This window comes from Echiichthys vipera (genome assembly GCF_963691815.1).
Source record: "Echiichthys vipera genome assembly, chromosome: 15".
Taxonomy (NCBI): domain Eukaryota; kingdom Metazoa; phylum Chordata; class Actinopteri; order Perciformes; family Trachinidae; genus Echiichthys; species Echiichthys vipera.
In genome coordinates this window covers 24,173,871-24,187,208 of record NC_139840.1, presented here as the reverse complement: position 1 = coordinate 24,187,208, position 13,338 = coordinate 24,173,871, and the positions used below count along the sequence as shown (strand labels likewise).

The 13,338-nt window shown below is 42.1% G+C and overlaps 3 protein-coding genes across 3 annotated transcripts in view; 2 read left to right on the top strand and 1 right to left on the bottom strand.

Annotated features, from left to right (window-relative positions):
• LOC310957443 (uncharacterized protein) overlaps positions 1-847 on the bottom strand; it is a 3,289-nt gene extending 2,442 nt beyond the window's left edge. The window contains exon 1 of the mRNA XM_083928004.1: positions 515-847. Coding sequence (XP_083784130.1) covers positions 515-664 — 150 coding nt within the window. The 5' untranslated portion in view covers positions 665-847. The remainder of the gene's footprint in view (positions 1-514) is intronic.
• Positions 848-1,207: 360 nt separating this feature from the next.
• Positions 1,208-8,120, top strand: toe1 (target of EGR1, exonuclease). Its single transcript, XM_083928722.1, has 8 exons — positions 1,208-1,516; positions 2,739-2,779; positions 3,278-3,374; positions 3,651-3,809; positions 4,555-4,668; positions 5,086-5,234; positions 6,302-6,464; positions 6,707-8,120. The coding sequence occupies exons 1-8, from the start codon at positions 1,412-1,414 to the stop codon at positions 7,460-7,462; spliced, it is 1,584 nt and encodes a 527-aa protein (XP_083784848.1). The 5' UTR covers positions 1,208-1,411; the 3' UTR covers positions 7,463-8,120.
• Positions 8,121-10,001: 1,881 nt separating this feature from the next.
• Positions 10,002-12,527, top strand: tmem53 (transmembrane protein 53). The gene is made up of 3 exons (XM_083927925.1): positions 10,002-10,177; positions 10,345-10,448; positions 11,284-12,527. The coding sequence occupies exons 1-3, from the start codon at positions 10,123-10,125 to the stop codon at positions 11,980-11,982; spliced, it is 858 nt and encodes a 285-aa protein (XP_083784051.1). The 5' UTR covers positions 10,002-10,122; the 3' UTR covers positions 11,983-12,527.
• The last annotated feature ends 811 nt before the right edge of the window (positions 12,528-13,338 follow it).

Below are 13,338 nucleotides of genomic sequence, written 5' to 3'. Positions count from 1 at the left end.
GTTTTTTTGGTGCTAATGTAAACTTTGTCAATTTGTAAATAAATAATATCAAGAACATTTATATCTCTGTTAATGTGTTATCTTTATTTAAAGGCTAAATATTTATGTCGAGCCTTATGCCTTCACTCACATATATAAGATATACGGTTCATTGATTCAACAGTAGGATTGGATCGGGATCGGTATGGGATGGGAAAAAAACTAGATCATGCATCTCTAATATATATTATTACTGTCAATACACACATTGGTGTGTAGCCTATTGTACATTTATATGAATATAAAAAAGGGTGGGAAGTGGTGAGTGATGGTGGCAGAGACATCAGTGTTACAGAATGTTACCGTACAGGACAAGACAGGAAAATACAGACATTTTTATCCAACTGATAATAAAAATAAACAAAACAATGCCCACAGTGTGCACGGTTCAGATGTGGCAGCAGGAACCCAGAAGACAGTTGACCAGTTTAAACTGAGGACAGGTCCCAAACAGACCAGTCTGTGTGTGAACTACCTGACAGAGTCTTGAGTGAGGAGTCGGTTCAAAGTCCCGTCGACAGTTCACCAACCATTTCTTCTTCCGGACCGGGTCTTTGGGGAACCTGAACAGCTGTTTGCCTATGCTGGTTGAGTTGGAGCAGTGAGGAGCGGAGCAGCCACCCATCACGGAGGTTAAAATGAAACAACAGCAAACTTAAATATGGCAAAAACGTCAAGATAAGCTTGGCTGGGGGTTTGAATTACTTTACATTGCCTTATTTTCCCCCCTGCGTAAACACCAAAGGGTCACAAGCATTGAATGTATACTCGTGGGAACCAGGGAGCAGCCCCGCACACTTTTACATCGTATTTTTTATAGGTAATATTCAAATACTTTATCCAGGGTGAAAAAAATGTTTCTGACTTTGTTTGAGCCAAAATGGCGCACTTCGCCTCGACAGTTGGGTATAGTGACGTATTATTTGTGTGCGTCTATCGTAAACGCCTGCTTGAAATATTTATTAAAAAATCAAATCCTCACGAAAATAAGCCAACTAAAAATATACAATACACAGTTACTGATGGAGATGTATATATTGTTTTATACTGTATTAATTGTGAACATTTTTTGCAAACATTTAGCGGAAAACGCGTTTTATTTGAGCTCGGGTAATAGTGCAACTGCTATGGGCTTTTGTCACAGGACCCCGAGGCACGTTGAAATGTTTACGGTTGAAGCGCTGTTACTCCTGTGTTAATTAACTAAACTACGAACAACTGTTTAAATAAGTACACAGTGTAAAATAGTGTACTAAGTAAGCACCAAGTAAAGGCTCCGTATAGACCAGCTGATAATGAAACGCTTCGTGAGGTAGATAGCCTGGGTAATATTCGTCGGTTACTGCTAAAAACGTGTCAGGCACGAACAAACATGTTGGTCGTCCCGGTTATCGATGTCCAGAATGATAACTTCAAAGAGCTTTGGCCTGCTATGGTCGTGGCCCTTAAAACGTCCTCCTTCGTTGCCCTGGACACGGTAAGAGTCAGTCACGTGTGTGAGTGTTTATATCTATGAATGGTAGTGATGGGCAAACACAGCTTTTTGTGAAGCACTTGTTCCAAAAATGGGTCTACTCGAAGCTTCAGTTGCAGTGATCTACTGCTGAAGTGCAAGGCTGCAGTGGATTTAAAGTGTCTTTGATGCACACACACACACACACACACACAGGCACTAAGACTGAATATCATGTTCTATTAACAAATAAAGATTGATGAATGTATGTATTGTGTTATTGAGGAGAGAGTGCTGGAAAAATATAACATAGGTTGGGTGTGCTTGTGTAAGTGGGTCCAACATGTGAACAAACTGTACATTGAAGGCCAACCCAAAACACACACACAAGCGCACACACCATCAACCTGTCATCCTAATCCTTGGGGCGGCACTAGCTCAGTCCATAGCTGACTCGGCTGGGAACCGGAGGGGAGAGCAGACCAACTGCGGTCCACTGGCAGCCCCCTCACTCTGATATCTCTCCATTAATTGCATGTATAGAGGTCCTGTTTGTGCATGTGTGTGTATTTTGGGGCCTGTGTGTGTGTAACATGAATAATAATAGAATGAAAAAATCGAATTTCCCGTTGCAAGATTAATAAAGTAATTCTTCTTCTTCTTCTTCTTCTTAACAGGCAAAGGGTTTTATTCCTTATTTAACCTTTACTCCATACACTGACCATTCAAGTCTCACACATACAATTCAGTAGTGCCAAATCATAACAAAAGTTATCTAAAGACTTTTTACATACAGAGTGGGTCTAGACCACACTATGAATTATTTATGATTTACAGAGACCCAACAATGAGCAGCAGCAAGTCTACTATAATAATGATAATGATAATATCTATATACAGTATTTATCCAGCAATCTTGTGCACTCTGTGGCAGCGGAAACCATCCTTCTACCAGGCAGGAACGTTAAACAGACCCAGCTCTATGTCGGACGGCCATCTGTCTTGACCATGGCCATAGTTCACTTTATTCTTCTTTACACAGATACACACACACACCACATGCACACTCCAATTAGCAGATATTAACCTCTTCTTTCAGACTGGACATACTGAATGCAATGACATGCATCATTGTAACAGATTTGTCTCACAGTCTGAGTTTTTATGTATGTCAACATTTGTTCTGCCACATGTTTTCACTGTTTGATTAAAAGTTGTAAGTAAAGTGTTTCCTGTGTTGTTTTAGGAGCTGAGTGGTCTTGGAAATAGGAAAGCCTTGCTGGCAGAGTAAGTTATAATGTTCGCTGCTCTCTACTTCTTCCTAACACACACTTGGGTTGGTGGCAGTCACGCACTTTTTGGGGACTGACAGGTTGTTTGGTAGTTCAAGTCTGAATGGACCATGCACAGAGTGTGGACTGGTACTGCTGAGGTGTCTTTACACACACAAAGTACCAAACCCCCAACTGCTCGGGGCACCGTCCTGTGAGGCAGCCCCCTTGCTGTGACATCTCTACATACATAATGCATATGCCCTGTTGGTGTGTCTGTGTATTCGGGCCTGCATGTGTGTAAATAAATAGGCAACAGGAGAATGAAAAATAATTTCACCTTGCAGGATTAATAAAGTATACCTTCTTCTTTTTCTTCTTCTTATCTTAAAATATCAACAGCTTGTGCAAGAAGCTATTGGTGCAAAATATGCTGTTTTAAGTCAGTGTCGTGCTTTCTTTGACTGCTTGTTAGTGTTTGTGATACAAGTTGCCCCTCGTTGTCATGTTTCAGGTCTATAGAGGACAGATATAAAGCCATATGCCATGCAGCTCGCTCTCGCTCCGTCCTCTCCCTGGGATTGGCCTGTTACAAGAAACTGGACGACAAGGTACATTAAGATGATGGCTTCTCCAATTGTGAACACTGCTGTCCATATACTTTTGTGCAAATCCTCTGATTATTATATAGTTGTGATGAGCATGACATATTCTGGTAGAAGAACTCCAATTAGATGATATTCTCATGCATTAAAGATGTGCCAGTGTCTACGGTCTGTCTCCCACACTATCATCATGTCATCATATCTTGTACGTGACATAGTTTTCCACAGCAGACTTGTGTGTTATGTCTGTCAAGTTTATCTTCTTCCTTCCTCCCTCCCCAGGCTGCAGACACGTACCTGGTCCAGGTGTATAACCTCACTCTGCTTTGTTCGGAGGAGTACATCATAGAGCCCCAGTCAGTCCAGTTCCTGGTTCAGCATGGATTTGACTTTAACAAGCAGTACGCCCATGGGATCCCGTACTGCAAGGGCAATAACAAGGTAATGATTCTAAAGGCGCACTCACACTGTCCATCCGTACCGTGCCCGTGTTTTAGGGTACTTGTCCCCCCCTCCCTCTCCCTCCGCAACTGTTCCAACTGTTTTTGAATACTTTCATCCGACCAAATCTGCAGTAAACACTCCACCTCCGCATCACACCAACGTGAACCTTTCGCCGCCATTGTTTGAAATGTCCGCGCATGGTCCCTCCTTCTTTTTTCTATGTCCCAACAGACACACATAAAATGACGTCAGAACCGCCGCAGGCCTCGTGTTAGTACACGTGCGCACGCTCGTGCTCGTACATGTGCAAATGTGCTTTACAAAAGCCCACCTCTCCCAAACGGGCGGTGGACGTCAGGCGTACTGTACGCTTGCACTCACACTGGTCAAACGAACTAGAACTGAAACATCCTGGGGCATGGTACGGAGGGACAGTGTGAGTGTGCCCTAACATGCTCTTCTGTGTCGTGCTGCATGTCCTGACCCACTCTGTTCCATTTGTACCTGATAAAATTTGGAAATGCAATGGTGCTACCCTAGTACTAATAACTCACGGTTGAAATCCAGGTCCACTGAAAGGTGTCCAATGAGAACCAATCTAACAAATGAATGATCCTTTTAATGCCACATGATCAACACACTCATTTTTCACACATTATGAGAATGTTTAGCTGCGCAGGATTGTTTTGATGTACAAACACAGTAATGTGGACAAGCTCTCTCTCTCAACCACCTATGTTAGGGGGCATCAGACGATAAGGGTGTCCACATCCGGGCCTTATTCACTGAATTGCTGCGTGCCCGGAAACCCCTGGTGCTCCACAATGGCCTCATCGACATGGCCTTCCTTTACCAGGTACCACCCAGTTATTGCATTCACTGTTACCTACCTAAATAGAATTATTTTTCAGATTAGGTAAATAAATAAAATATGTACTTCTTTCTTATATTGTAAACTGAATTTTTTTTTTTTTAAAACAAAGATTTGATGTCAATATTTTCTTACATTTTATAGATGGAGAAATTAAATTTAAAAACACATTTGCAGATACATCACTGATGTTATGAATTGTAGTTATCATTATTAAGCGAGTTAATAACAAAACATTACAGATTCAAGCAAAATAGCTCTTAGCTTTACCATTGGCTGTGGTAAACAAGCGGAGCGTGTCAAAACTCCTCATATTGTGATAAATGATTTCTATTGACTGGTGAACCTCATGCCCTTCTCACAGCTGGCTGCTCTTATCTAATGAATGTATTTTTCTACCAGAGTTTTTATGCACATCTGCCCGAACGCTTGGCCACCTTCACAGCGGACCTGTCTGAAATGTTTCCTGCCGGCATCTATGACACCAAATATGTCACTGAATTTGAGCTCCGGCTCACTGCCTCCTACCTGGAGTATGCCTATAAAAAATGGTGAGTGTTGGTTTAGTGTACACTATATGATAAAGTTAAGTATAGACTCATTTCATTATTTCAAAAAAACAAAAACGGCGGCTAGGGTAGAGTGGGTCGTCCTTCATTCAAGAGATTGGCGGTTCGATCCCCAGCTTCCCCGGTCCATATGTCGAAGTGTTCTTGGTACTGAACCCAAAATTGCTCCCCGTGCTGCGCATGGGTGTGCGAATGGTTAGATTAGATGGTATGTAGATGTGTACTGCCAACAGTGTGAATGTGTAGTGTGAAAGCGTCTTGAGTAGTCAGAAGACTAGAAAGGTGCTATACAAGTACAAGTCCATTTACCATTTACCAAAAAGCTCAGCAGAAAAGAAAGTTATTTGGAGGAAACCGCAGAATATTGATGACTTATTCCTCTTTTATTGAAACTATTTTGACTTTTTCATTTTCTGGTTTGGATCCCTTTGTCAAATGGACTCTGAATGGAAACTGTCGTTCGCTCTAAAATGATTCACTAAAACACAAAGTTACATTCCACGGCTTAATACATGACTCTCCACCAAAAGAAAACAATTACCCCCCGTTTTCACTGCGTTAAAAATGTCCTGTATGTAAAACAAATGGAAGGAAATAAGGTTTTATTCCAAAAGCCATTGGGTGTGTCAAGACCTTGCTTATAGATTGATAAATGCACTTGCACTTTTTGCATATTTTGGCATAATTAAAACCATATAATATGCCTTCTTGGTTTGGGATATTGTTGGTCAGCTGCAGATTGGCCCCTGCCGTTGAACCATGTGCATTTCAACATGCTCTTACATGATCTCATTTGTTTATTTTTGGATTGTATTAGAATTAATTGTTTGTGTGCATCAGAACTTCCCTGTAGGGTCAAACTGTTTTGAATTGTATGACATTGAATTGAACCATAATGCAAGATGTCACATTTTTTTAAAAACTTAGGGATGTGGCTCAAGGGAAGAGAAGAGTTGTCAATGTTTTTCAGTTTCATAAGTCATAATTATCAGACATAATGTTCCTCTCTGTTCTCATTTTGACTTTTTTTTATCTCCTCCTCCTTTCAGCAAGCTGGATAACAGTCGCAGTGTGACCTCTGGAGGGGCCGGGCCTCACGTTCATGTACAGTTCTGTCAGTATGTGGGTCACATGTCCAGCTATGTAGACTATAGACCATGTCCAGCTGTGGTCTCTGCTGAGGGACTGACTGACATCTGCCAGCGCTTCTCTGTGAGTTTCAACATTCATTTTTTTTTACCCAGAAGAGTCTTTGTGTTTAACTGAACTTCTCATGCTTAAGTGGAATTACACAAATTAAGTGAAGAGTTGAAATAAGAGATCAGTGCCTAAAGTAAAGGTACAGTCCCTTTTTCCTTCCTGTCTTTCTCTGTATAGAGAAAATAGTAGACAGTATTTGTGTGCAAATGTGTTTTATTAATAACTCTATCTTTCTGTTTGTACGCGTCTGACAGGCGTTTGGTTGGTGTCCAAATGGCGCCCAGTGTCCGTTATCCCATGACACTGACCTGATCATCCTCCAGGATGAGAAAGGCACGGGAGAGAAAAGAAAAAGGAGGAAGAGACATAGAGACAAGAAGAGAGGTGGGGACAAAGAAGCGGAGGGCCCTTCCATCTTTGAGGGTGCCCCCCTAAACAAAGTACCCCACATGGAGGTGGATCCTGAAGAAACACCAGCTGAGCCGTCCCTAGAAGAAGGACCTCTGGTGGAGAGTGCCGGAAACACCCAAGGGAAAAATGAAGAGGACATGAAAACAGACGGCGGGGGGAACGGAGTGTGTGAAGACAACACACAATCGAGAAACCCTGCAACAACAACAACAACAACAACCACTGCTGATGACGACACAAACACAAAATCCAACACGAGCGACGGTGCAGAAAGTAGAGCAGAAGTCGGAGAGAGAGAAAAGCTTAGCGACTGCCCGCCTAAGACCGACGATCAGAAGAAGGCTGACCCAGGAACGCACCGGGCCGGATTTGATGCCTTTATGACGGGATACATTTTTGCCCACTCGTGTACCCTGATCAAGAAGAAAGGAGCGGGGGCTGCAGAGAAGGAGGAGGGGCAGGCTTTGCTTCCAACGTGTCTCAATAAGGTCTACCTCAGCGGCAAGGCAGCGCCACTCAATGTGGTCAAAAGCACCTTCTCCAAATCCTCAAAGGCCCATGTGCAGAAGATGGAGATGGTATGGAAAGGGGGGGTGTAGTGTGCGCACACACACACACACACACACACACACACACACACACACACACACACACACACACACACACACGCCCCTTCACAGTGTACGTACTGTGCAGGTCCACCACTTTGTTCCAGAATGAAATATCTCATGGTCCCCACAGGATGAATCCTGCTGACTTCAGTCATCCCCTGACTTTTCCTCTGTTACCATCATGGATGGCATTTTTGTTTTTTAGTGAAATACTAACAAGGATTGGGTAAAATACTTTTTAAGTATAGGGGGGAAACATCAGGGTTATTGGTCAGTTTCTGTTTGTGGCAGAAACGTTCAGTGTGACAGTGTAGGGAGATAAAATTCAAATTTTTCTGTTCATGTTTTTGTCTTTTTCTTATGCTCCTGTATTGTTTTTATTTCTTAAGCAGACTTCTGTATATGTTTCTACTAATCATACGGCAAACTCTCTTATAACTGAGACAGATAATAATGGTATTTGTGACTCGCCATTGTAAAACCAGCAATGAACTGCAATGCAAAGGCACTTGTTTTAATTTAGTCAGCTAGTATTTTCAAGGGCTCTCTGTAAATGATTGATATGCATTTATCCCACATTACAGATGTTGTGTTACCTGTTTCTCAGTTCACATGTGGAAAAGAAACAAATGGTCTTTAACAATCATTCTTTTGTCTTGATTTACTCGCCTGGGTTCCATGTGCATCCTCCTATTTTAGTGTGTTAATAGGCTAAACTTTTAAACTTGGCTGATTGGGCCAAACATTTAATACAAAATACACTGAAAGGAAAGTCATACATATATCTCTCTCTCTTGATATATATATATATATATATATATATATATATATATATATGTATATGTATATATATATGTATGTATATATATATATGTATATATATATGTATATATATATATGTATATATATATATATATATATATATATATATATATATATATATATATATATATATATATATGTATATATATATGTATGTATATATATATATATATATATGTATGTATATATATATATATATATATATATATGTATGTATATATATATATATATATATATATATGTATGTATATATATATATATATATATATATATATATATATATGTATGTATATATATATATATATATATATATATATATACATATATATATATATATATGTATGTATATATATATATATATATATATATATATATATATATTCTTTATGCACCTATGTTCCCTGGGTCCTATGTGACCGAGGAACGTCTGCCCCCTTTTTTCCGTCACAGAAAGGGTCCTTTGTTCCCTGGTCTTTTATGTTTTCCCCAACCGGTGCCAAGCTCCCCGGCAAATAGGCCGATGGAGACCCTACCTCTACCCCCTGACCCTAACCTCTAGCCCTAACAAAATGCTGAATTAATGCATGGCTGGAGTCTCCCTTAGAGATAGGGGGAGAAGTTCAGCCATCTGTGAGGAACTCGGAGTAGAGCCACTGCTCCTTTGCATTGAAAGGAGCCAGTTGAGGTGGTTTGGGCATCTAGTAAGGATGAACCCTGGGCGCCTCCTTAGGGAGGTGTTCCAGGCACGTCCAGCTGGGAGGAGGCCTCGGGGAAGACCCAGGACCAGGTGGAGAGATTATATCTCCACACTGGCCTGGGAACGCCTCGGGATCCCCCAGTTAGAGCTGGTTAATGTGGCCCGGGAAGGGGAAGTTTGGGGTCCCCTGCTAAAGCTGCTGCCCCCGAGACCCAACCCCGGATAAGCGTTTGAAGATGAGATGAGTCACATAGCACCGCTAACGTAAAAGAGAAATCTAGGCCTTGTGAATAGGATATTTGCCCAAAAGACACATTTTATCACATTCTCAACTTCCTTGTTATTCGACTCTACATTAAAAAATAGGACCATACATTATGTCATAGGTACCAATACCTTTGGAGTCTCCCAAACTAATAAAGACATCTGAGTTCAAAAGATACATGAATGAGAACCAGCATCAAATAAAGACAGGGAGACGAGGACTCAAGCTCCTCTTTGCAGAAGTAACATGCTGGGGAAACAAAGGGTCCACATTCATGAAGAAAGTCTTTGCATGGATAATATCTTGTTAAACTCTTTACATGAATTTCTTTTTGGGGGAGAAATTCAAATCTGTCTAAATGAGTCCAAACATTCACGTTAGGCAACATCAATCAGGATATCCTGACGACACCTGTGAGGAGGGCTTAATTAACCAGAGGAAGGGACATCTGTGTGGGTCTCCACAGGTTTAACGATGCAGCTTTACACTTTCCAAAGGTGATGACGAACTGATCCAATTCTGAGAGTGAAAGGTGTCACTCCACGGGGGTGTCCCAAAAACATGTCTGCACGGATTTACAGGTGTCTATTTCGCAATGTAAGTAAACGGGGGGCAGTATTTCAGGGCCCGAGCGCGTCACCTGACTCACACGGAAGTTGTAATTCCAACGTTCGGCCACTACGTCACCTGCGCCTAAGAGCCCGGCGCACTTCCGGGGGGCCTGGTCTGCAGTGTGCGGGCTTTGTAGCAGCCTCACGGTGCTCGTTTCAGCACTCCGCAGCCCGCCTATCACCGTTTATACTACAACCAAATGAACCCGAGGTTAACCTTCGACAGCGACAGGTGATACTCGACCGTGCAGACATGGCAGCCGATGAAATCGACTACAACATCGTGTTTCCCGACGCGGGCACGTCGGGTGAGCATCATTTCGTTGTATTACGTCCATGCATCAGTTGACTTTAGCTCGCATGCTAGCGTTTATGTCACAAAGAAGCCGTGGACACGCGGTTCTGCGGACTGTGGGGTTGGTTTTAGTGTGACAGCTGCGGGGACATGACGCCGTCTCCTCTGTGGTGTTTGCAGAGAGACACTGGCACGGGACAAAGGAGCCCGTGGTGATCCTGCTGGGCTGGGCTGGCTGCAAGGACCAACACCTCTCCAAATACAGCTCCATCTACAACGAACAGGTGAACACTAAATGAGATCAATTCAATTTTATTTACAGCGCCAAATCATAACAAAGGCTACCTCAGGATACTTTACAGAGTAGGTATAGACCACACTCTATGACTTATTTATGCTTTACATAGACCCAACAATTCCCCCGTAGAGTACGGTGGAGACGAAAACCTTCCCTATAACAGACAGGAACGTCAGACAGACCCAGCTCTGTGGAGGACGGACATCTGTCTGCACCAGTTGGGGAGGAAGAAAAAAAGAGATAAGACTGACAGAGACAGACACACTTCCAGTAACTATAGTAATATCTATAGTAATGTGACTTATATGTTATGGCAGTTAATACAGCAGAATAGTAGAAACAAACGCGTCTAAAGTGATAGAATATGAAAATGATAATAATTATGGTGGTAAATAGGATAAATGATGAGTAGCTACGACACAGTGAGACATACCACCGAAGTTGCCTCTATGGCTACAAATTCCTTAGTTTATAAGACTAGTGACAGTATATATGACTAATAGTATATATATATAATATATATGACTGAGAGAGCGAGCTGAGGAGTATGGGGGAAGTAGCTCAGTCGCATATGCAGGAGCTTGACCGTGCAATATTCTGCAATAAGAGTGAGAATGTCCAACTGGATCCTGTATGCAACAGGGAGCCAGGGAAGAGATTTTTCAGTATAGGGTAAAGTGAGACTGACCTAGTGAGTAGCTTTGCAGCAGCTTTCTGAACACGGTCTAAGTCGGAAGCGTCTTTGTGGCTTTACAGAAGTGGTACCGACATCATCTGCTCATCTGTATATGTTTTTTTTCTCTGGTTTTCTTCACTTTTAGGGATGTGTCACCATCCGCTACACAGCTCCCCTGAAGACAGTCTTCATCTCGGAGCCTTTTGGCTACAAGGAGCTGAGCAGTAAGGCCCTGAAGTTGCTGGAGATCCTCTATGACTACGAGGTGGAGAACAGTCCTGTTTTCTTTCACATATTCAGTAACGCTGGCTTCATGCTGTACCGTTACATCGTAGATTCGTTGCACGATGACAAACAGTTCAGCTCCTTGCGTGTGATCGGGGCCGTGGTGGACAGTGCCCCAGGTTGTGGGGATGTCCGTGGGGCCCTGGGGGCACTAAGGTCCATCCTGGGGCCCAAAATAACTCCTGTTTTAAGGTACAGCCTATTAGCGCTTTTTGCAGTGACTGTGTTCCTGTTGCGAATGCTGTACCCATTGACCAAGTACATCCACAAGACCTACTATGACGCGGTGCAAGAGAGGCCGCCCGCCTGGCCTCACCTCTACCTGTACTCCAGAGCCGACCAGGTGATCAGTCACAAAGACGTCAAGCTCTTCGTGGAAACCATAAAGCAGAAAGGACTCCCGATGGACAGTTTTGATTTTGTTTCCAGTCCCCACGTTAGTCATTTCCGTGATTTTCCTGAGCAGTATGGTCTTAAGTGCCGCAATTTCCTGGTCGCTTGCATGAAGGACTTGGTAGGGGCCGAGGCAAAGAAAAGACAGAGGGTTCAGGATCAATGAAACTCGGACAGGAGCTCACAAGATAACCTTCTACCCAGCAGTATTTTCCAGATTTTGAAGAGGGATGTAAAGAAAATCCAACACACTTTCAAAATGAGGCTGGAAATTTGAGCTGTAGTAGTACAAGATCGTGGCAATGTTGTTCCACCCCGTGCACTCAATGTGAAGCTTCCACAGGTGTGGTCTAATAACTATACAAACAATTGCTATACACTGGAAAATAAATACTTCTAGGATCATGGAAATTGTATTTAATATTGCTGTGAAATGTGATGCATTAAGTAGTGGTAGTGATTCTAAAACTGAGGCTGGGTATTGGATAATTGTAATTTGTATTAATAAAAATGTACAATATTAATAGTTTTAATGTCACAAGTTGTCACAAGATCTAAAGGGTGCCTGCGATGAATGCAACCGGCACAAATTAACACTTTGTTCAGAATTGTTGCCTTAAAAACCAAATACCTTTTTTTTTGGGAGGGGGCAAAATTCCAGAAAACGTAGAACACACAGCCCTCATATGTGATAGACAGTTGATTTTGTTCAAGGAAAAAGGTGATGGTGAACACTGAATGTATATGTCCAGCACAACTATTGTTCTTTCTAACTGATGTGCCTTTAATAAATTTGAATGCTCACATAAAAGTTGGTCAGTTTGTTTGTTTTTACGTCCATTTCACTGGTTATCAATAAACTGTGTCACTCCAGATGCAACACCTCTAGTTCTAGGATAAGAAATACTGGTGTCATATATACTGTATAATGCTGGGGAATAAAGGGTTTGCGTTGCTGCCAAAAATTCTGCCTGGTGTATCATAAACCACTGAAATAACATCAGAATTTGCAGATTAAGTGTCAGTCATAGTAAAAACTCATGTTCGAGCGTGTTTGACCTTTTGTTTGTCGCTCAGCCTCTTATGAACTCGTAACATTGCACTGTGTAATGTCGCAAGACTTTGTGCTTTGAGTGATGGCTTGCTTTATTTCGTAAATGGGTGAGCTTGTCTTCAGGGTCATGGAAACGCAGTGCCTGAGGAGTTGTTCACAACATTAACGGGCCGATGAGTCGGTTGACTGATTTGGGAATCTCTAGAATGAAAGATGGCTTCCAAATAAAATTAAATCAAAGTGAAATTCCCGCATATAATCATCTCGGGGTCTTTTTCAGTAAATACACTCATCGAATAAGCCGTCAAGACAACTTTTAAAGAGATATCCCCGACAGTCGCTAACAGCTGAATGCGGCTAACAGTGATTAGCTCGGGGCAGCCCGGTGAGGGCATTAAAACGTCTTTTTTAACCACTAATACTGCTCAGAATAACACCAAACCTCTGCAGCAGCATGAAAAGAGTCCC